This window comes from Myodes glareolus, chromosome 7 (assembly GCF_982192425.1).
Source record: "Myodes glareolus chromosome 7, mMyoGla1.1, whole genome shotgun sequence".
In the NCBI taxonomy this organism is placed as follows: Eukaryota; Metazoa; Chordata; class Mammalia; order Rodentia; family Cricetidae; genus Myodes; species Myodes glareolus.
The window spans coordinates 20,662,545-20,687,927 of NC_142032.1; the positions used below are offsets into that span (position 1 = coordinate 20,662,545).

Below are 25,383 nucleotides of genomic sequence, written 5' to 3' on the forward strand. Positions count from 1 at the left end.
TGCTTTAATTACACTTTATCAACTGCTCCTAGACATCCTGTTTACAAATTTAGCCAGGTGTTATAAGATAGATAGATAGATAGATAGATAGATAGATAGATAGATAGATAGATAGATAGATAGATAGATAGATCGAACGAACCTTTAATCCCAGCAACTCAGAAGGCAGAGGCTAGCCTGGCTTATAAAGAGAAACCCTGTCTCAGGAGAGAAAAAAATTTTTACAGGGAAGATGCATTAAAAAAAAACAAACAAAAAACAAAAACATGACTTACTGTCTGTCCTGACCCTTGCTGTATATACATAGACAAAATATTAAAAAAAAACAATAAAAACAAGAAAATTTATGTGGCATATAGCTCAACAGTCAGATGATAGCAAATCAACAAAATACTCCAGCATTGTTTCTACACATCTGCAATTTAAATAGATGCATTATATATGGTATAGCAAAAACTAACAGAAATATGTAATACTATTCTATATTTTTTTAGAAAAAAAAAACGAAAAAAATAAAAGACACCGAGGGGCTGGAGAGATGGCTCAGTGGTTAAGAGCATTGCCTGCTCTTCCAAAGGTCCTGAGTTCAATTCCCAGCAACCACAAGATGGCTCACAACCATCTGAAATGAGATCTAATGCACTCTTCTGGCCTGCAGGCAGACACACAGACAGAATATTGTATACATAATAAATAAAAAATGTTTAAAAAAAAGGATATCAGGTACTTCAACTACAAAAAAGAAGCTTTTGGTCATAGCCAAATGGGAGTAAAACTGAAGGTCTAAACTAGTATGGAAAGCTAAAAATGTGAGCCTATTCCACCTTTTCTAAAGGTCAGAGAGTTTGAGCTTATTTTTGCTCTTTCAAAGTTGTTTACAGCAGGCGTGGCTACAAAAAAAGATATCCTTACCTAGGGTGTGGTTACTTGGTGTTTTAGACATTAAGATGGCCCATAGAGGTAGAGCCACTCCACCCTGAACAAAGGTCAGAGAATTCAAGCATACTTCTACTCCTGCTTTTGAAATAGGAGGTTTGACTTAAGGAGTAGCTGCCTATAGGTGTAGGGTTTTTTCACTGCCCCAGACATCAAATACTTTTCTCAGGAATTAATGGCTTGATGTCTCAAGTACTGAAACAAGTAACTATTCTGGTTGTCTTTTGTATCACGTTAAAACAGCCTCTTGCCTTCCTTCCCCCCACCCCGTTTGTATTGGGGTATAAAAGTGTATGAAAAAATAACACAGGAAATTCAGCATTCAGTATTCGCTGAGTTGCCCTCCCTGTTACTATTCTGTCTCTCTTTTTTATCTCTGTTCCTCCTACTTAACATCTCTAATCCTCACACTTCTCTACCCAGGAACATAGGAACCCATGGGTAGGATGGCAGCATAAGTCACCACAAAAAACTGGCTCCTGAAAAGCTGGAATTTCTATCTTTCAGGAGTTACTTCCGTTAGGTTAAGTTAGTGATTCGGTTTGAGTTACTTCCGTTAGGTTAAGTTAGTGATTCGGTTTATACCTACAGTTGATTCTGTCTCCAAAATCCACTTGATCATCATAATCACACAGTACTGAGTAATTAACCATACAGTTATTGATGAAATAACATTCAATTCTAAAGGAGCAACAGTGATAAGGAGAAATAGTGAACAAGATCAGATCTTCTCCAGTAAGAAGACATCAAGTGCTTTACTAAAAACTATAACACGGGCTGGAGAGATGGCTAAGCAGTTAAGAGCACTGGCTACTCTTCCAGAGGACCCAAGATCGACCTCCAATAACCACATGGTAATTAACAACAGTCTGTAAACTACTGGGGATCCACTGACCTTTTCCAGCCTATTTGGCATTGCACACACACAGTGTACAGACATACATTCACACAAAATTAAAAATAAATAGAAATCCTTGAAAATATGTCCTCTTGTCACCTAATATTGTGCTTTACTACTTTCTGGATTAGCATGGCAATAAAAATCTCCAAAAGATGTTTTCAAACCTAGAGGGTGTCTCAGTCTATTTTGTGCCATTATAAAAAAATCTGAGTGGGCTGGTGACGTGGCTTAGTGGGTTAAAGTCACTTACCACACACTCCTGGAGACCTGACTTTGATTTCCAGAATAAATCTTTAATAAAAGGGAGGGAAAGAACAAGCTTCAGCCTAAGAGAAAATAGCTGTACATCACACCTGACCAAAAAGTTTATAAAAAATACATAAAAGAGTGAATTCTGGGTTGGCGTAGCCATGGTGGCTCATGTCCTTTCCATCTGTGTCCACCACCTGCCTTCGCGTGCCACTGCCCGGCTTCCCACATTAGCATTGGCCCGGACACTCAGCACCACTGTCTGCCCTGAGGGAACCTGGAGGAAGTCTGGGACTCTGCTGCCCGCCCTGGCCCTCACGCAGGTGCTTGGAAGGGTCACACACTTGTGCCACCAATACAGTGGTGTACTCCCTTTGATCTTAGAGGGAATTAAGAACTGAGTGCTGCATGTCTTGAAACTCTATGACAGGACCCAGAAAAGCTCTCAGTAAATTCTCATTTTATGAAAGATCTGCGATTAGACAGTTTGGACCAAGTGGAGATTATTATGGCCATGGAAGACGAACTTGTATTTGAAATTCCTGATACAGATGCAGAGAACTTAATGTATCCACAAGAAACTGTAGATTACATTGCAGATAAGAAGGATGTATATGAATAAAGTTTCAGAGCCTTCTTCCTCATGGCTGACTGATAGCATTTTTGTTGGACTTGTATTTAAATTGTCTGACTGTTTTACCCTTTAGAAATAAATCTATTATAAAACTAAAAAAATACATAAAGAATGATTATAACTCAGTAAATTTTTTAAATGGCAAACAGGCCAAAGAAATATTTTAAGACACACACACACAGAGTGTGTCTATGTATGAACAGAGAGAGGAATGAAAATAAAGGGAAAGATGAATACGAAAATTTCAACATCAAATGTTATCCAAGAAATAAAAACTACAACTGTCATCAGACAGATACCCACTGGATAACGTGAAGACTGACAACACTAACCCTGGCACGATATGGGACACTGGTTTCCCCTTATATGGTTGATAAAAGATAAGTAGCACAGCATGAAAATAGATCCAACGCCCTCAAAGAAACTTATAAATAAGTAAGTCACAATAGTCATCATCTAACAACAATTTGGTGGTGTGTAAAAAAAAAAACCGAACACCTTGGGGACAGAGATGTCTCAGTGGATAAGAGCACTCGCTATTCTTACAGAGGATGGAGGTTGTGTTCCAAGGATCATAAGGTAGCTCACAATATTCTGTAACTCCAGTTTCAGGGAGTATCTGACACTTTCTTTTGACTGCTGCAAGCACTAGGCACATATGTGGTACACATACATATATGTGCAGGTCAGACACTCCTATGCATAAAATGTTTTAATAAAAATGAAGAGCTAAATTGGGTCGTGTCTATGCTAAGGAAAATTGCAAAGAAAATAAAAAGGCCAGGCACTGGTGGTGCATGCCTTTCATCCTAGTGCTTGGGATCAGGAGGCAGAGGCAGGAGGATCTCTTGAGTTCAAGACCAGCCTCATCTATACATAGCTATAGTTCCAGGACAGTCAGGGCTACACAGTGAAACCCTATCTTGAAACAAAACAGAGAAAGAGACAGAGTGAGGAACAAAACATTATACATAAAAACAAACAAGAGCCTTAAAAATTTATGTTACGCTAAAACAGCCAAACATAAGACTGCATATTGCAGGATCGTACATAATTATAGGAACGATAAAACTCTAGCGATTGCTTAAGCCTGGACGACTGTGAAAAGAAGAACGAGGAAAACATCAGGGTAAGCGGAACATTCACTATGTTAGTGGGTTTATAAACGTGTGTGTGTGTGTGTGTGTGTGTGTGTGTATCTGAAAACATTTACCAAAATCAGCTAACCCTACTCTTTGAATTAGTTTTATTGTATAAAAATATTACTTCAAATTTGAAAGATCACTGAAAATTAGTTGCAGGGTAGTAAAGATACACGGTTCTAAATGTGTCATTGAGAATAAATGCTTCACTCAAAGTAAGAATTGTTCTGTTACGGGTCACACAGTAAATACTTAGGTCTTACAAGCCACATGAAAGTTCTGTTGCATACACAGTCCCTTATTTTAATTTGAAGGTATTTAAAAAGCAGTCTGTGGACAAGACTTAGTGACAGAACACATTTTGCTGACCTGATAGAAATGTGACTTAAAACAACCACTGCTCCAGGGGTCCCTGGAATAGCAAAGGTGTCACTGAATAAACAAAGCAAGAAACCTGTATCAGCATGAAAGTCAGCCCTCACAGCAATAAACTGTTAATAAAGTTAAATTTTAAATAGTAAGGCCGAACATTTCTTACCATTTCTTTTTTAAGTCTAACATTTGTCACCCTACATCTGGGAAGGTAAGACGAGAAGAGAAAGAAAGCTTAAATAAATGGCTGCTTATTTTCTCTTAAGGGAATGAAAGAAAAAATGGAAAAATCAAATGAAAAGTTTTACTTGAGGAAAATAAAGCTGGGTTTCCTAAGTGTAATACAAAAGTGAAAAAATGACTTTTGAAAACTACCCCTATCTAAATACATACTCACTGTGTGCCTTGATTATCTAAATTTAGGTATAATTGTTATGAATTCACACCATAGGGCATAAAAACCTAGGAATTAAAGGCAAGTGTATATACACAAGCTTTTTTTTTTTAAGTAATTATATTAGAAAAGCCTTCCAGAGTCATGATTCTAAAGCTACAGCCCTGCCTGTTACCCATGGCTTTCTGACATTTTAAGCAATAAGTTAAAAAGAGCTGACAAGATGCAATTCATTGATTTAAATGCCAATCTCCCTCATCTTATTATTTTAAATGCCAGCAAGTCCTAGGAAAAATGGCTCCATCACTTTAAATGTTCATTTACTTTAAAGTCAATTATATAAGAGAATCTTAAATTATTGTTCTTTATGTAAACAAAGTATAAATCGTGTTTAATACAATTTTTGCTATATATAAACGCTGTCTTCAGTTTGGCTAAGCGTAATACCAAGTTAATGAGCAAGAATATAACTAAATTTAAAGGCTAAAAGACACAGAAGCATTTTTAATTTGGGAGGGACTGTTAATACATCTGAAAAGTGAGTATGTGAAGACCTGAAACACAAGGGAAGTAATGGTTCAACACTAATGAATCTACAAAAATTAGGATTTAAAAGAGGTAGAGACATTAACATAGACATTTTTTAAAAATAAGACTTTGAAAACTCAATAATCTGATAAAATCCCTAGGAATATCTGTAAAGAATAGTAAGAAAGCCAGGAGGAGCACTAATTACAGCAGGCAGAGGCAGGAGAATTTTAGTGAGTGCAAGGACAGCCTGGTCAGTTACACAGAGAAACTCTGTCTCAAAGGAAAAAACAAACAAACAAAAAAAAAAAAAAAACTTCAAAAAAAAAAAAAAAAAAGATGGGAGGCAGAGGCAGTTGAATCTCTGTGTGCGTTAGAGGCCAGCCTGATCTATAAAGCGAGTTCCAGGACAACCAGGATTGTTACATAGAGAAACTCTGTCATGAAAAAAAACAGAAACGAACCAAAAGAGTCTCAAGTCTGTTGCCATTAGTATTAAAACAAGAGAGCTTCAGCCAGCTGCCCCACTGCTCCAGGGTTTGTCATATGAATACTAGATCCATGACTGAGTATCATCCAGTACCTTTGTCTCCCACTGGCTGGTACTTTTGTGCAAGAGTATAATGTACAGTTGCTGGTTTTACTATTGGAAGTAAATCCTTTTTATAAAAAAGACAAATATTAAGATGTTGAAACTACTCCAAGCAATCTGTTTAATACAATCCCTATCAAACTGGTTAACTATTCCAGCACTCTCGCCCCCTGCCCTACACACATTTAATGAAGCAGACCTGCAACCTCATAAGGTGAAAGAAAATGGCAACCATTCTGTAGGCATCTGAACGAAAACAAATTATCCTCTAGGTACCTGTCTTTTGGAACTTCCTAATGGAACTCTACAGAAACTGTGTTTTAATGTAGTGTTCAAAATGGCTAGTATACGCAGCAACTAACCATTTACTGTGTATAATTTTCTTACATGACACAAGCACAAGCAATTGAAAAGTATTAAAGATAAATGTAAGTCATCCTCACAATAATAAGGATAATATTAAGGATTTCTTCTTTTTAAAAAGATTTATTTATTATGTATACGATGTCCTGACTGTGTGTAAGCCAAAACACCAGAAGAGGGCACCAGATCTCATTACAAATGGTTGTGAGCCACCATGTGGTTGCTGGGAATTGAACTCAGAACCTCTGGAAGAGCAGCCAGTATTTTTAACCTCTGAGCCATCTCTCCAGCCCAAGGATTTCTACTTATTGGAAATTCAAAACTGATAGTATTTCCATTTTTTATTCAATAGTTCAATACAGGAGAAGGTTTTCTAAAATTTTTATACCCTCTCCTCTTGTGACTATGGCTGCTGTAGATGTCCATCATCATTTTAAGTACAAAGACATAAAAACCATCAATTTAGGATAATAGCATTATAAAGTCTAAGCAATATGAACTCCTATACAGCATTATATCTGTACATGAGACAGCACTAGTTTTACTGTATTACCTGTTTCTTTCCTTCTTCCTTCCTTCCTTTCTTTTCTTTTTGGTTTTTTGAGACAAGGTTTCTCTGTATAACAACAGCCCTAGCTGTCCTGAACTTGCTCTGTAGACCAGGATGACCTCCAACTCACAAAGTTCCACCTGCCTCTGCCTCCCCAAGTGCTGGGATTAAAAGCATGTGCCACCACCACTCAGCAATATTATTATCTATTTCTTAATTCTCTTACTAGACTATTGTATTGTAGTGAATACAATAGACAGACAGACGATGAATGGATAAATGGATAGATAATGGATTTGATAGACGGATGGATGGATAGGTGGATGGGTGGACTTACAGTCTTACAGTCTCATTATCAGTGACATGCCATTCTCTCATGAGTATATTCTGGGGGCATGCATTCACCTCACTTAAGGTGGCCCAGGTGTCTATAAGTACAATAAAGATGACAACAGACCCTGTACTTTGTTACATGTGGACCTGAAATATACTTGATACAAAGCAGGCAACACTTTCTCTGCTGTTCTTTCCAATTTGAATTTTTTTTTTACTTCCTAAAATGAAGGTCCTCTGTAAGTCTCAAAGATTTATCTCCCGTAATATATCATTTGCTTCAAAATTCTTCCAAGTTTCCATCCTGTATACTGTATTTCAATTTCATTTATGAAACTCTATTTGGACTGAACATTTTCAATTCTATGCTTACGCTCATTATTAACTGCTTTCCAAGTAACTTCATTTGGCTGCTTCACCTTTCTCCCCTTCCTCAAAAGCGACCTGAGCTTGGAAGCTGATTTCTTCTACTTTTTTTTTTTCAAAAAGGTTCTACTTCCTAGATAAAGCAACTCCAGTAACATCATTATTTTTATTATTTATATTCTCTTGTATTATCAATTAGCTCTAAAAATACTTATATGAGATTGGGGAAATTTGTCCTTAATGTTTCCTACCTGGGGTTCTAGATATTATGGCACCATCATGTCCATTTTATGCCTTAAAAAAAATCTTTTAAAGGCTAAATGCTAGGCATGGTGGCACTCAAGCTACTGAGGCAGGAGTGATGTGGAATGCCCCTCTGCATGCTGTGATTTGTTTTATTATTATTGGTAAATAAAGAAGATGCTTTGGCCTACGGCAGAGCAGAATATAGCTAAGCAGGAAAGCCAAATAAAATACAGAGAAAAAGAAGGCAGAGAGTCAAGGAGATACTAGCAATCTAAAGGGAAGAAAGATGTGAGGTAACAAGCCACAAGCTTCATGGTATAAGATATACATTGATAGAAATGGGTCAATAAGTTTTAAGAGCTAGCTAATAATAAGCCATATTAAGCCTCAGAGTGGTTATTTGGGAACTGGCAGGAAAGAGAGAAATCACCGGGTACACGGGAGGATTAGCAGTATAAGACCAATGTGGTCTATGAGTAAATCTATCTCAAAATAACAACAAAGAAACAATACCCCTCCCCACTCAAAACAAAATTTAAGAAGCAGACGAGTAAGTAATGAGGATTACAAATATGTTCTTGGCAGATGGATACACCCAAAATACACATTAATATAATTTTTCAAATTTATGAAATCTCTTGCTTCTTTTTTAGTAAATACACAGAATACTTACTTTTGCCAATAAACAAAAAAGGAAAAGATGTAAGCAAGTCAAGAAATCAAGGACTCACTGGCTCCCAGTATAGCTAAAACTGGCCATTTCAAACAGCAATGAACTATTTTACGCTCATTTATTTTCCTCTGCCCAAGTCATCCCAAGTTCTGCTGAATGAATTCTTCCTCTCACGTTCAGCATTTCCATTGCTATTTTTGTTAACAAACTGGATTAATGCCAAAAACAAAGGTGAAATCTCAACTATGTGGCTTTACCTCTAACAGTCTCTGACCCCTTCTTTCCATTTTCTTATTTGTAAAATTAGAATATCTTTAAACCAACTTCACAGGATTGTTTTGGCAGAGAGGTTACTCAAAAGATGGCTATCGTTACCTATAAATTATATTCCCTAATCTCTGTGGTATTTTACTAAAGTAGTTTCTCTTATTGGTTGTTTTACTTTCCATAGTTTAAGCTACCCATGTCAACTATAGATGCAAAATCCCAGTAATAATTCACAAGTTTTGGTGTGTGCTATTACAGGTAGTAAGGTGAAATCTCAAGCTGCCGCACTCTGGTCCGGTGCATGCATGCCATACACAACAGTCATATGGCAGTCACCAAATGAACTGCCATGCTATCACAGTGCTGTCTATAGTTAAAGACTGTATCTTACTAAATAATGCCCAAAACACTAATGTAGTGAAGCTGGAAATTCCAATATTCCATAAAATACTTCATATGAGAGAAAGGTTCTTAACATTCTAAGGGTTAAAAAAAAGTCATATGCTGAGCTGGAGAGATGACTCAGAGATTAAAATATGTATTACTCTTCCCAGAAGTACCAGAATTCAATTTTTTTGCACCAACATCAGGTGATTCACACTGCCTGTAATTCCATCTTAGGGACCCAACACCTCTGGTATCCACTGGCACAAGCCCCTGCTTCCAACACACACATATACACATGATTAAAAAATAAAAATACTTTAAAAATTATATGCTGAGGCTGCTAAGAAACTAATATTAGGGGCTGAAGAGCTGGCTCAGCAGTTAATTAAGAGCACTTGCTCTTGCAGAGAATCCAGGTTCAAGTCCCAATATCCACATAGCAGCTCACAAACCACCTGTAATTTCACTTCCAGGAGACACAATACCCTCTTTTGACCTTAGCAGGCACCAGGCATGAATATGACGCACAGACATACATGCAAACAAAACACTGATACACGTTAAAGTGAAATAAATATATCTTAAAAAATAACAATTGAGGAACAGGCTCAATCTGTGAAAATGTGAAGGAGAGTAAAATTTGTGCTAGTTTTGACAAAGTTACAGTCATGATACATCAAAGCGCTTGTTTAAGGCAGAAAAGGCACTAAATTGATGAGCGGAAGCATAAACAGGAAACATTCTGAGTGTTACAACTTTAGTCATTGTTGTTAGCTTCCTACTGTGCCCAATTATAAGCTATAAGCTTTTATACACAGGAAAAAGCAGTATGTATACAAGACTCAATACTAGCAACAACTTTAGGTCGTAGAAATACATTCTCCCAGAAAGAATGATCACTGTAAACAATAGGTGATTATCAGTTCCATTTGCCAAAGATAGCTATTTTTGATCTTTTTCACCTACATGCGAGTAAATATTAAAGTTGTATTTACGTTATTCATTCTAACAGCTTCATTAGTCATTAAAATTCCAATTATCTTTAAAAAAATACATAACATCAACCTCTTTCTCGGACAGGCTATTACTACTGTTTTTTCCAGATGTACTCTCTAGATTATATCATCATTAACCCCAAACTCAAGAACCCAGTAACATGCACAACATTGTTAGATATTATCATATTTTTTTGATATTTCCATTGTTTTCTATTTTTACATAGGTAAGTTACAAAGTAATGGGAGCTTTTCTAAATTCTAATCTTTCTCAGGTAAAATGTTATAAATGTCTGCAAAGAGTCTCTGAACATATAATACATTTAATATAATACAACAAAGGCTATTTACAAAATTTTATATTACTTAGGCTTCTTCACTTCCTATTTTCCAGTACTGGATGGCTCTCTTGAAAAAAAAAATCATAATTAACAGAGATTGTGTGTGTCAAATGAAGAAAACACACTATTAGAACCAACTGTCAAACAGAAACACCCTTTCTTCATTTGGGGAGATGACTCAATAAGTCCAGATCCCCAGAACCCATGAAAGGGTCAGGCACGAATTGCACACCTGGAATAGCTGCAGGGAGCTAGGTGAACAAAGGACACAGATGGATGCCAAGGGTTCACTAGCCTGACAGTCTGAATGTCAGCAGTGACATCCAGGTTCAGTGAGACCTTGTTTCAAATGATAAAGTGGAGAGCAATAGAGGAAGATATAGAAAGTCAACCCTCTGGCCTCTCTATGTGTACGCATACAGATGAGCAATCCTGCACACATATGAGAACATACCCCCTTTCCCACAGAAAAATATTTAAGTTAAAATTCAATCATATTACAGTAACATACTGTATCCATTACTTGGCAGAGAATAGCTTTCTTCCCAATTCTATTCTGAAAACAACTGGTTCTCCTTTTCTACCACAATTCCTAATTAAATTCTTTGCTCAATAGCTAGTATCCAAGATATACACATAAATACAAACACGCAGAATTTAAACATCAAACATCAACTCCATCTACAGCCTACTCTTAACAGTGTTGCTTTATTCTCTACTCATTCAAATCCAGTAAATTTCAAAACAACCTTTGTTTTTAATTTAACAATAATAGATTACCATGGATAGTAGCAGCAACAATTTTTCATGGGGAAAATAAGAAAAAAGATGCCCTAATATATCTAAAAAGCTCTTAAACTGCTCACACGATGGCATTCAGATGTCAAACACTACATTTCAACAATAAGCAGTAAAACAGTAATATAACTGATACAAAGAAGATATAAGTATGGCCATCTTCAGCAATTGAAAATAAAGGAACAAATACTCAAAACTTTCAGAAAAGGCAGAACAAAATAAGGCCTAATACCAACTAAAAAGTAATTGGTATAAATTACATAGATTACAACACTATGAAAGGTGAAATGGCAACAGGAGCATGTGTATACCATTCATAGGACAACAGAGGCATAAGAAAAAAGCAAGAGATTCTCAAGCTACAAAAAAGAGGTATTTAAGAAAATGTCCAGAAATAATGCTAGGAGTATGGACTACAGTGATGACCATAGAGATAGAAAAAGGACAAAATTCAACATGAGCAACTGACAGAAGTTTGCCAATGAAGTAAAGTTAGTACATAAAAGAAAGAATAAATCATAATGCTTCCTAGGTTTTATAGCAGGAAACTGTTGGGCACAGGATACCATGAAAGCAAGGGAAGGTGGTACCCACCACTGAGTTTTCAGTAACTGAAATCTTTCCAGCACAAAATTATGCTTTTTTTTTCAAGGCAGTAAAACAGAAACACAAAGGTTGAACATGGCCAGAAACATTTACAAAGAAACATTTAAAAATATAAACTTACTAAGTCTTAAGTCTACACAAACTGGTAACTACTTTTTGTATCACAAAAGACTCTATTTCTTAAATTACCATAAACTTTTATATTTAAGATAAACCTAACAGCTTGAGACCCAGTCAATTATTCTGCCTAAATATACACAAGAATGTATGTCAGGATATAAGATTTCTTAATAGGCTCATCAACATACTGGAAACAGTTTAAACTGAAAAGACAGTTACTATCAACTCTTGTATATAAACAGGAAATCAAATTTTTCGTTTCCTGAAAATTATTTAATTTTTTTAAGAAAGGAAACTAAGATACCATACTAGACAGTTTTCCAAATTTCTTGTTACCTTTACTTTATCTCTTCTCAAGCAACAGAACAAACAATTCTCATCAAAAGCCCAATCAGAAATGCTTTCGGGTTCACACTCTGCAAAAGTAAGGAAAACGAGTTTTAATAGTCATAAAAAAAATTCTTCAGAAAACTAACTATAGCTAACTTCAAAATATGATGTAAGAAAACCCTCATTAAATTCTTATGGGTTTTTCCCCAAGACAGGGTTTCTCTGTATAACAGTCCTGGCACTAGGCTAGCCTCTGCCTCCCTGTGCCACCACTGCCCGAATAAATTCTTGTGTTTTAATCAAATTCAGGGTCCCTCACATGCAAATATCTGTACTCTTCCCCCAGCCATACCCTGAAATTTTTCCACTATGCCCCCCCAACCACTTCTGTCTTAAAAATTCTTCACTAGCTGCTCATTAGATAATTATGCTAACCTACACACATACTAACAGTATAGAACAAACAAGCATGCTAACACAAATACAGTTTAACCCTTACAAAACAGAGTATGAGACCTAAATCACCAAGATGTTAACCACAAAGATTGTGAAATATCACAAGTATTTTTAATACCTTTAAATAAACTGAGATCTTTTAATAATGCAGGTCCAAACAGCCCTTCAAGAATACTTTCAAATCCTGAAAGGATAAAATAAAATAAAATAAAATCCATTATCACAATATTCACTGAAATATATTGCTTTCTTCTGTTTCTCAAGAATCACTGGTTAATATTGAAAAGATTCTCGGGAAAGAGTCACACACAAATCTAAAAAGGGGTGTTTGCATTTTTGTTAATGATTAACACAGTAAAAATTCAAAGTACATTCAAGAGCAAAAGAAAAAAAAAACAGAAACTAGAAGTAACAAATGATGGAATGGAAATTCACAGTTCTCTAATTGTTCTACAAAACTTTACAGGAATTAGCATTTTAAAAAGTGCCTTACCAAAGAAGTGCTTCAGAATTCCATTAACTTTCCAGAATAATCTAAATAGTACTCTTTTTTTTTTTTCTTCTACGTAACAGTTGATGCATAAATTTCTCTTAGGTCAGTAATTTTCTAAATAAAATTCTCAAGAACAGTTTCCCCACCTCTCACTATATTTTAAAAGGAAAGTCCTATATTATTCCATAATATTAACTACCTGATTGGTTCCTTTATAAATGTAAAACCTAGGTACATAAACAGAAAAAAAGAAAAAAGAGAGGGAGTACAAAATGTTTAAAACCAAAACGTTTAAAACACAGCTGTACAAAACGTTTAAAACCATTGTGTCCTCCCACCAGTGTGAAAGAAAAAAAACAGGTTTTCTAACTGACTACATCAAATACTACCATATAGTTAATGAAAGTTAACTTAAATATTTTGCTGTTGTGGATTGTTAAGAAAGAAAGAAAAAAACCCTGAGAAAGTGGAATCTGCAGTGGCTCCCCCCTGCACCCCAGCAAAGCAAAAAAAAAAAAAAAAAAAAAAAAAAAAGTCAAGAACCTCACTATAAAGTTCAAATACTTATTACAAAAGATCTGAGACTCTGTGACTCTGTATGAACTTTAACTGTGACCTTTACAACGAATTAATGTCATGCACATTTGGTACACATTATTATTTTTCAAATGTGTAGAAATACCGACGAAATTAGAAAGCAAGAGGAAAGAAAAGATAGTTGGCCTTTAAGGGGCTGGAGAGATGGCTCAGATTCTCTTCCAGAGGGCCAGAGTTTGATTCCCAGCATCTATATGCAGCTCTTAACTGTCCCTTAGTAACACCAGTCCCAGGGGTCCAATACCCTTTTTGGTCTACAAAGGCACTGTATGCACATGGTACACAGACACATAGGCAGGTACAATACCCAGATACATGTACAATTAAAATTAAAAGGAAAAAGGTAGTCTTCAAAAACAGCACTATCTTGTTTAACTGGTAACAAAAAAACATTGTAATTCAAGAAATGTTTTTGTCCTACTTCCTATAAATAGCTGCTAAAGGTGTATTGTATTGTAATGTAATTAAAGTTTATTTTTAGATTGTTTTAAACTGTAACTTTCACTTTTTGTTAGAAAGCCAATTGTCTACTTTATTTCTTGACATCAAATTATTCCAACAGCAAAATTAAATTACTCATTAATCAAATAGTGACTTGTTGTTTCCCTAATTAATTCCCTAATATAATTAATTACTGTATCCTCTTGCTCTTCCAAACATTCGAAAAGAAGAAAGTACTTGGATTAGGGACAATAATGTGGATTAAAAGCTAGATACTTTCTATCATAGCTCCTGGAGACTATATACTCTACTCTCAACAACTAATCCCTGATCCTTTAATGAAATCTCAAAAACAGTCTCCAACTCTTAAGACCTCTAATTTTCCAGGAAGAAACTTTTATATTTATAAATAGGAGTGAAAACATTTGAGTATCTTAGAATTAAATAACTAAAGCAGACAAAGATGATTGATTATTGGTACATGAAAGAATAACCTAATATTTTTCACCTGGGTTTATATAAGATAAGAAATGTCAAACTTCCAGAGTAAGCAAATTTTATTTATTTTTGAGACAGGGTTTATGTATATAGCCCAGGATGATATCCAACTCTGATCCTTCTACCTCAGTTTCCAGAGTGTTACGATTACAAGTACCACTATGTCATGCTGTGTTCTAAGTCTCAATTTCTAAAAAGGAAAATGTAAATACAGCAAGAAATACTAGCAAAGTAGAAGAAGAGATAGCAGCTTGAGAGATAGTAATTTAAAATTTACAAAGAACAGAACCTGAAATAGGTCAACTGAAGAGTATCAGTAACACATAATCACTACCAAAAAAAATTACAGATCGGGGGGGGGGGTTCACTGGATATGATGTATTCCTAAAATCCAGTATTCAAGCGGCTAAGTGAGAAGCAACGCCACAAGTTCAGAGCACTCTATATATTAAGCTCCATACCCAGCCTGGGTTACCAATTTAAGTTCTGTATTAGGGGAGGGGAGTAAGAACACTTACTTTCTAGTAAGCAAGCAGTCGACAGCACAATAACAACAAATTTAGTCATAAAAGAACTACTTAGTCGCAACTAATTTTGTTCTAAATAATAACCATATACAAGTCACTTCTCTGCTGTTCACACTTGCCTCAATACACTAACTTTACACTTAGACACAATATACTATAGATCCACATTCTGCTGTCTTCTGTTCACTGAATGTTAACACTACTCGGTTTTACTAATAATAAATATTGAATTTAGCAGTTACATAGCAACACTGAATTATCCAACATGCTATGCTTGACATTAGCAAAAGGCAGTAAGAACAAAGACACTCAAAAATTCAAACCAAGATTTCATAGAAAAGCCATGAAGAATGATTAACAAAGTGCCATAAAGATTAAATACTGAGCCAGGTGGTGGTAGTGCATACCTTTAATCCCAGCACTTGGGAAGCAGAGGCAGGTGGATCTCTGTGAGTTCGAAACAAGCCTCATTCCAGGACAAGGACCAAAGCTACACAGAGAAACACTGTCTCAAAAAACAACAACAAAAAAGAAAAAAGAAAGAGGGAGGGGGGGAGGAAGGAGAAGAGAGGAGGGGAGGGGAGGGGAGGGGAGGGGAGGGGAGGGGAGGGGAGGAAGGAAGGAAGGAAGGAAGGAAGGAAGGAAGGAAGGAAGGAAGGAAGGAAGGAAGGACAAAAAGAAAGAAAGAGAGAGATGAAAGGGAGGAGAGGAGAGGGGAGGGGAGGGGAAGGGAAGGGAGGAGAGAAAAAAATACTGGGCTCCCAGGCATAATGTGTGTGTGTGGGGGGGGGGGGAGATAAGCTGTCTCACACCTAAGGCTGGAATATAATGGCTGCTTCTTTGCATGATGAATAATCCCTGGTGTCCATCAACTCTAGGCTCCAGTTTGTTAGGAAAAGTGGAAAGTACATGCTACGATAGGTTCTGAAGGTGATCAGCCAGGGCAAAGTGAAGTTGACTATCCTCACCAACAATTGCCCAGCTTTAAGGAAATCTGAAATAAAATACTATGCCATATTGGCTAAAACTGGTGTCTATCACTACAGCGGCAATAACATTGAATTGGGCACAGCACGTGCAAAATACTACAGAGCATGCACATTGGCTACTATTGATGCAGGTGATTCTGATATTATTAGAAGCATGCCAGAACAGACTGGTGAAAAGTAAACCAGGATAGTTTTCCTTTAATAAAACTTTGCCAGAACGCCTTTAAAAAAAATACTGCTTGCTGCACAGTATCCAAGTACACAGGCCTCAGAAATGTTTGAACCATGGAACCACTGGCAAAGAGGGTCTTTATAGGAGTTTTAGCAGCTCAACTTAAGGGTGTTTTGGGAGCTTATTTTTTGTTTAAAAAGATGAACTCAAGCTAAGATTTCAGGCAAACAATGAGAAAGGAAGATATTCCCATTATTTTGGAAGTTTACTGGCGATTCACTGAACAGTCTGCAATGTATGTTGGGAGACTAAACCAGAATAACAGATAAGAAAATCACTATAGAGGTTTCTCAACCAACAAAACATGTAACTACTGTATGACTCAAAGGTGCTGAAGTGTCCATGCCTACTGTGGTCCTATTCACAATGAAGAGAAAATGGAATCAATGTAGAGATATCCACTCACTGATAAAAGAATAATAAAAATATGCCACACGAAAAAAACTTATTTACTTGCAAAGAAAGATCAAATTGTGAAACTTGCAGATGGATCTGCAAATCAGGTGAGGTAACCTGGATTTAGAAAGGCAAATAATACATGTTTTCTCTCATACACAGATCCTAGTTAGGGTGTGTGCATGTGTTAGTATAGGTCATGAATCTAGAAAGGACCAAGAAGAGTCGAAGAGGTAGTGAGGAAGAAAAGAGGTCAAGAGGACACATACATCATGAAAGCAGAAAGGGGACACCTGGAGACGGGGTAGATTTAAGACAGATACATAGGAAACAACGAGAGAGGATAAACAAAAACAGATTATTATAAAAATGCCACAATGAAGCCTGTTATTTTGTATGCTGATTTAGAAATTTTAAAAACAGTGATGGGGAGATGGTTCAGGGTCTAGGAGCACTGGTTACTCCCTCAGAGGGCCTAGTTCTGATTCCCAGCACCAATGACAAACATCTGTAACTTCAGTCTAAGGGATCCAATGTTCTCTTTTTGACTCTCCAGGCATGAAGATTTGAATGATAATTAATAGAACAGAAAGGGCAACTGATATCTGCTAGAGAAAGATGATTTTTTTGTCCCAGATCAATCTAGTTTCCCAAATCCATAGAACAAAACCAGAAATCAAAAGGGTTTTTTGAAAACTCAAAAACAGAAAACTGCTTTTTATACAATTTATTACTATATGTTTTATACAATCCTGTGATCACAATAAGCCTAAAAAATAAAGTAGGAAAAACAAAACCCAATTTTAAAAAGAAAAGTGTTATTAATAATATCGAGAAAGGACTGCTAGAACATTTAAAAAGTAATTTTATATAATCATATTTATATGCTCAACATGTAGAGCCATGAATGAGATTCCTATGTACTGAGTGACCAAAATATCGAAGATACACAATAGCTAGGAGAGAAATGTAGGTCTTCAAAAGCAGTTGAGTCAGATGTTCTAATATATGTGTTGTACCTGTCTTCATGATTATGTTTCAGTAAAAAAGCCATTTAAATGTAAATCTGAAGCTGATTAAGGGTGAGTCAATTATACCCACTGACAACCTGTGGGTCTCAATTCCTTAGAGGACCTCAGTCATTTAAGGTCAAGAAAATCCTATGAATGCCATCCTCCCCTGCTCCTTCTATGTGAGTATCAGTGAGTGAGAGGGAGGGAGGGAGGGAAGGAGGAAGGGAGATAGAGTGAGAGGTGTAGTAATTTTTCTTAAATATATCAAAATTATAAATTACAACACAGCAGGTAAGCACAAGATAAAAAACAGTCCTCATGTTCCTTGGGGAGTCAGTCATGGAGTTTACTAAAACAGAACTATAAGCTGAATTATTCACTTCATTTTAATGGAAATGGGAATCTTTGTGATTGAAAACAGAGACAAAATTAAACTTTTGCAATATTAAAAGAAAGAAGATTCATTTTTCTAGTCCTAGTATGACTGGTAGGAGCTTTATACTGTAAAGGGGCTTTATTTTAGTATGGCTCTATAGTATTTCAAAACTATTCATATACTCAGCTCCATATTATTTGTAGGATACTTAATAAAAAATAAATCATTATATACTTTAAATATTTGTAAATTATTTAAGATAGAATCTGAAAGTATTTGACAAAGAAAGCAGGGAGTTTGCATTTTGTATTCCTTCTTTGTCCCCTGTAATTTAAAAGACAACTAAATAAAATGGTAATTATGCATCAGCATGATAAATATTATATAATTTGGGGATGAGAGACTACATAGGATGAAAGCATTTTACAAAGTGTTATTAATTCAAACTATAGCTACAAATTAAGTTAATTATAGTGCTCAAAGAAAACACTGAGAATGCAACTAGAAATGTACAGAAGATATGAGATGAGAAAGGGTGAGGTATAGTTCAGTGGTAAAGCATTTGCCTAAAGAAAGAAGTTACAGAACATCTAAACTCTCCAATTAAAAGGCATATGTTGGCAGAATGGATTTGGGTGAGTTTGTTTTGTTTTTTTGAGACAGGGTTTTCTCTGTGCAGCCCTGGCTGACCTCGAACTCACAAGTTTCACCTGCCTCTGCCGCCCAAGCACTGGGATAGAAGGCATGCACCACCACCTACAACTATGATGCAATCACATAACATCTGTTAAAGGGACTTAGCTTTTGAGCCAAAAACAGGTGTTGAAGTATTATTATTTAAATAAAATTTAAAAGCTAATGATTTTTAAAAATTGTAAACAGCAACCAAAGAGAAATGAACTGGCTCTATCTTGTGTCCCTTTTTCTGGAAGGAATTCATTCCAACATTTTCAATAGACCCTTGAAACTATGAACAAGTACTGACGCCCTCATGTCATACCTTTTTCTATATACAAGCTTTATAACTAACTTTTGCTTATTAAGTACACACAGTAATAAGTTAATAACTAACCAGGACGATTACAGCAAAATACTATAGAATTACAGTTACACAAATAATTCTAGTCCAAGTCTCTTTCTGACCCTGCCAGTATTCTTGCATTCAATGGTTTCGTGCCACTTGTTCAGAGTTGCCAAATTCTTTGTGCAGATTCATGCTTTCTGAAACCCATTTAAAAAAAAAAAAATCATTCCTTCTACTAACAAACTTAATGCTTTTCAATACCAACCAAGCATTTGTATCATGTACTAAGGCTGCAACTTGCAGTTTGAGGTTCAGAGAGCAAAACTAGCACTGATGCCCTTTACATTTCACAAGTAGGTTTGTTTTTACTACAGATCTTAGGAAACTGGGCATTTTTTTGAAAGCTACATTGTCACTCAAAGGAAGTACTTTAATTGCTTCTGTTTGCCAGTATTGCTGCATTTGAGCTTTGGGATCATTACTGAATAAAATAAAGGCTAACTGAATATAACCCCTATAATACCATGACCATTCATTTGATAACTCAGGTGGCTACCAAGAACTAACAGGCAAGTGGTGTATACAGTGCGGATATGCTAGAGCAAAATGGGATGGTATAAGACTAAATGACACTACTCAGAATACACACCATTTAAAACTTAATTTCTAGAACTTTACATTGATATTTTTAGACTATGGTTTACAGCAGCAGCTAAAAATCTTTGGAAACCACACTCTACCAAGAAGCCTTTATGCTGAGATCCTATTAAACAAGGTCACAGAATTAAGAAACGTGCATTTGGAAAGTGATAGGTCACAAAGGCAGAAACTCAAAAGTAAAAAGAGGCCCAAGAGAGATCCCGTACTTGTTTTGCCATATGAACACATAGCAGAAAGGCAGCCATTCACGAATCAGAAAGTAAGCCCCCACAAGACATCTAATATACTTTTACCTTTTTCTTAGATTTCTCAGATTTTCTTCGAGTGATTTCTCGGACTCCAGAACTCTGAAAATTTAATTTCTGTTGCTATTAAGACAATCCATGGTATTTTAGCAGGCTAATAAAGTAAATGGGCTCCAGGAGTAAGATCCTGTGGCCACACTCTAAAAACATCGATATAGACTAGAGGAATTTTGAGGTACATACTTGCTTTAAAAAGTACATTCTGCCAAAACCAAACTGCTGTGAGTGATGCCGGTAAAGATGTAAAAATATCAGAGAGGGGGCTGGAGAGATGGCTCAGCAGTTAAGAGCACTGGCTGCTCTTCCAGAGGACCAGGGTTCAATTCCCAGCACCCACATGGCAGTTCAAAACTGTCTGTTAACTTCAGTTCCGGGGAATCTAACAGCCTCATATAGAAATAATGCAGGCAAAATATTAATGAACATAGAATAAAACTTAAAAATTAAAAAAAAGAAAGAAAAAAAACAGAGAGCTAGAACTGGAGAGATGGCCCAGCAGTTAAGAGCATTAGCTGATCTACCAAAGAACCTGAGTCTGATTCCTAGTAGTGATAGCATGGCAACTCACATCTGTTGACTTCAATCCCAGAGTATCCAATACTCTCTTTTTGGCCTCCTTGGGCACTGTTTACACACAAGTGATACATAGAAATATATGCAGGCAAAATATTTATATAAATAGACATAAGAGGTGGGGGGCTAAGAAAATCCACAATATCTTTAGACATACCTAAGCTATTAGGAACAAAATATGCTAGAAATATGGAGAGGAAAGACCTTTCTGATGAGGACTCAAAGGAAAATGTTATTAAATGATGTAGGGATATCTACCCTGTCATAAAATAGTAAAGAACTTTACTGAACAATGTTTATGTCTCAGTAGCTTAAGAAAGACAGAAAGAAATATATGAGTAATGAAACTGGATATTTAGACAAAGAGTTAAAGTTTCCTCCTGACTCTTGGAGTCAAATGAGAAATTATTTAAAGATAAAACAATTCATCAGAAAGGAAGCAAAACTTAAAAGATTAGAAAAATTTTCTTTACATATATATTTTAAAGAATAAGAAAACATTCAGCGCAGAGTACCAATGCTGTTGTCATTTAACTGTCTAATAAAAAGACAACTCCAGTGTTTAATCTTTGTCGATGGAGGCAATTCATAAATCACAAAGACTGTTCTTCCCAACACAGGATAAGAATACAAAAGCCTCTTCAAACACCAAGCTAAGAACCTCAGACCGGTAGAGACTTAACATAATTTGAACTTTGGAGATGCACAAGCACATACTCTAGGTATATAGTCGTCATAGAAATAGGAATGCCCAAGACTGAGAGGACAAGTCTACCATTCTAGTGGGTTCAAAGTGTACCTACCGCAGAGATCTGGCAAGTGCATCCAGCAAAATACTGTTCTTGAGAATTAACTGCTAAATGTTTCTGCTCTATTGAACTTTGTACTTATTTGGAACTTCTTAGCTCTTTCATCTTTCCTTATTTCCTCCCATTTTGAATGGGAGTGCCTATATCATACCTACCTCACCAGTATGACTGAGAAGCATATAAAAGATATGCTATCTCAGGTTCAAAGCTAGAAAGCAATGTCTCAAGATAGATTGTAATTTAGTCTTATTCCTACCTGATTTACATATTTAGATGAGACTCTAGATATTTGACTTTTGGCTGATATTAAATGAGATACCAGAGCTATTGGATAAATTCATTCTTAGAAAGAACTGGGAAAATTCAGTGGGGATGCTATGATTAGAATGTATCGTTGAAATGGTGATGACTTTAGGACGTGTGACTTTGATCTTGAAAGCTAGGAAAACATTCTATTACTACCCTAACAAAAAGAGGCCCAAAAGAAAGATCCTCCAGCCTTTAACTGCAGAGAATGTGAAAAGAACCAACCAAGAAACAGCTTTTCCCAGACAATCTATTAATACCTTCATCTTCAAGTTCCCAGTCACAAGACCTTTGAGAAACTAATATCTGTTGCTTAAAACCATCCAGATTGTGGAATTGTTATAGAAGCCCAACCAGGCTAAGACAGACTTTGAGATAAAACATGTTAAGACAACAAGGGAGCACAGTACATCACGAGAACAGAGCAAATCCATCAAGACCTAGCAGGGATGAAGAGATGACTCAGTGGTTAAATGCACTTGTTGCTCTCGCAGAGGACCCAGGTTCAAATCCTAGCACCAATATGGTGACTAACAACCATCTGCAACTTCAGTTCCAGTGGATCCCAGTTCCAGTGGATCCAATGCCCTCTTCTGACTTCCACGGGCACCAAAAATACAGGTAGTACATATATAAACATGCAAGCAAAACACACATACAATGAGCAGAGTTAGCAGAGTTAATTTTTTTTTAATAGCTAGGTATGGTGGTACACACCTTTAATCCCAGCACCTGGAGGCAGAAGCAGGGAGAGCTCTATTGCATTTGAGGCCACTGAGTTAAGGCCAGCCTTGTCTACACAGTGCACTCCAGGCTACCCAGGGCTATATTAAAAACTCAACTCAAAAAGGAGGAGGTGAAGGAGGAGGAGAAAGGAGAAGATGACCAACAATACTTAGTAATTAAATACATACACAATATAAGAGTTTAGAATATATAAATCAAAAATTAACAAACAGAAGGGAGAAGTACTCAATAACAATAGCTAATAACGCCAAGGTGCTGCTGTCAACTAAGCAAAAGGTAAGCATGACTAGAAGACATCAGCGTCGTTATTAATCAACAAAACCTTGAAGAAATGCATGGAACTCACTAACCAAAAACAGCCAAATATTCTTCTCAAGTGCATAGGAACATTCTCCAAGACAGTCTGTTAAGTCAAAACAAACAACTCAATAAATAAATCTGGAAAAGATGTAAGTCATATAAAGTATCTTCTTCAACTACAATACAATTAAATTATAGACTAACTGGAAAATTCACAAATATAATAACACATTCTTAAGCATTAGTCTAACATGTAGCTACAAAGGAAAAGAAAGCATGCAATAAAAACAATAATGTAAAAAGAAATAGAATAGCAAACTCAAAGTCTTCAGAAGGAAATTTATACATGTGAACATCTACATTATTAGGAAATGAAGACATATCTAAAATTAATACCCAAGCAGTCCCCAATGTCTTAACACATTCTATCTTTTAAGAACTAAAAAAGAACTAAGTACTATAACAGGCCCCAAGACCTTAGCACAACTGATGTTAGAGGAACCATTCTGACCTAAGAACCCAACACCTTGGGACCAAACACCTGCCAAAACAGGGACAAAGATATAATCAATCAAAGACCTAGTCCATGGTTTCGGGATCTGGGAAGTTTCTCAATGTATTGAACCTTCTTTTTCAGCATCTGCAGTGTATACTTACTGCTAACTGTTATTGCTAACCAAAGTCAGGGTATTCTCTGAAGGAGTTACCTCACAACAATACAAACAAGCAATACAAAGAAAATAAAGAGTAGAGTGGAGCAGCTGAAGATGCAGTTTAGTGGAAAGGCGCTGCATAGCATATAGAACCCTGGATTGATAAACATGACTGCAAAAACAAAACATCAATAAACAAAACACAGACTACATCAGAATATAGTGTTTTCTATTATTTATTTTTGTTTATTTATTTATTGGTAGGTGTACAGGTGTCCTGCCCCCAAAAGACGGTGCTAGATACCCTAGAACTGGAGTTACAGGTGGTTGTGAATCAACATGTAGGTACTAGGAATTGAACCCGTATCCTCTCCAAAAGCTGCCAATGTGTTTAACCACTGAGCCATCTCTCCAGCCCAGTAAGACATAATTTCTATATGGAGAAATGCTCTGGAACTAGCTTTGAAGACCAGCCTGCCTCTGCCTCCCCTGTTGGGACTACAAGCATGTGTCATCACACCCAGCTCAACCATGGTGTGGGAGGTCCTTCTGTCTATATGCTGCTTTCATTGGTGAAGAATAAAGAAACTGCCCTGGCCTGTTGATAGGGCAGAACTTAGATAGGTGGGGAAGACAGGACTGAATTTTGGGAGGAAGAAAGCAGAGTCAGGGAGCAGCCATGGATCCTCCGCCTGAGACAGACGCTGCCTATTAGGATCTTTCCCAGTAAGCCAATGACTCGTGGTAATATACAGATTAATAGAAATGGGTTAAATCAAGATGTGAGAGTTAGTCAATAAGAGGCTAGAGATAACGGGCCAAGCAGTGAAATTAATACAATTTCTGTGTGGTTATTTTGGGTGTAAGCTGGGCAGCCGGGACGAACAAGCAGCCCCCCTCCCCTTGCAACACAACCAGCTTAATTTTTTTCTTTTCTTTTGTTTCTTTTTGGATTTTCGAGACAGGGTTTCTCTGTATAACAGCACTGGCTGTCAAGGAGCTCACTCTGTAGACCAGGCTGGCCTTGAATTCACAGAGATCTGCCTGCATTCAGAGTGCTGGGAGCTACCAACTAAAATTACTACATTTTTATTTGTTTGTTTAAATAATCTTTTCTCATTTTACATACCAATCCCAGTTCTCTCTCCCTCCCCTCACCCACTTCATCCCCCCATCCACTCCTCAGAGAGCAGTAAGGTGGAATCAACAAAGTCTGGCACATCACTTTGAAGCAGGACCAAGGCCCTCCTGGCTGAGGAAGGTATCTCTCCAAAAAGAATGGGCTCCAAAAAGCCAATTCAAGCACTAGAGATAAGTCCTGTTCCCACTGTCAGTGGCCCCACAGACTATTCGAGCCACACAACTGTCACCTACATTCAGAGGGCCTAGTTTGGTCCTGTTCAAGCTCCCCTGCTGTTAGTCTGGAATCAGTGAGTTTCCACTAGCACAGATCAGCTGTTTCTGTGGGCATCCCCCTCATGATCTTGGCCCCTTTACTCCTATTATTGTTCCTTCCTCTCTTCAACTGGATTCTAGGAGCTCGACCCAGTGCTTATCTGTGGATTCTGCATCTACTTGCATCAGCTGCTGGATAAAGGTTCTATGATGACAATTAAGGTAGTCATCAATCTGATTACAGGGGAAGGTCAGTTCAGGTACCCTTTTCACTATTGGTTAGTATTTTAGCTGGGATCATCCGTGTGAATTCCTAGTAATTTCCCTATAGAATGACTACTTTTAAGACACTGGCAAGGATATAGAAAAAAATGTGATACTCTTACACTGATGGTAGGAATGATGGGAGATGCTCTTGAAAGTAATCTGATGCCCAGGTATGGTAGTGCACCTTTTCATTCCAACACTGG

General features: G+C 36.7%; 1 protein-coding gene and 2 pseudogenes across 12 annotated transcripts in view; 2 read left to right on the plus strand and 1 right to left on the minus strand.

Annotated features, from left to right (window-relative positions):
* Window positions 1–25,383, minus strand: part of Lcor (ligand dependent nuclear receptor corepressor) — a 155,889-nt gene that overhangs the window by 62,662 nt on the left and 67,844 nt on the right. For 9 of the 12 annotated variants that reach the window (XM_048452872.3, XM_085693937.2, XM_085693929.2 and 6 more), the window contains 2 exons: window positions 12,698–12,763; window positions 12,130–12,209 (listed from right to left, as the gene is read on the minus strand). The exons of the other annotated variants lie outside the window; for them this stretch is intronic. Coding sequence is in view for 4 of the 9 variants with exons in the window: in XM_085693927.2 (XP_085550053.2) it covers window positions 12,130–12,209; window positions 12,698–12,763 (146 nt within the window). In the remaining 5 variants the exon portion in view is untranslated. The remainder of the gene's footprint in view (window positions 1–12,129; window positions 12,210–12,697; window positions 12,764–25,383) is intronic. 12 annotated transcript variants of the gene reach the window in all.
* Window positions 2,236–2,723, plus strand: LOC146893658 (acyl carrier protein, mitochondrial pseudogene; annotated as a pseudogene).
* Window positions 15,964–16,305, plus strand: LOC125412226 (large ribosomal subunit protein eL30 pseudogene; annotated as a pseudogene).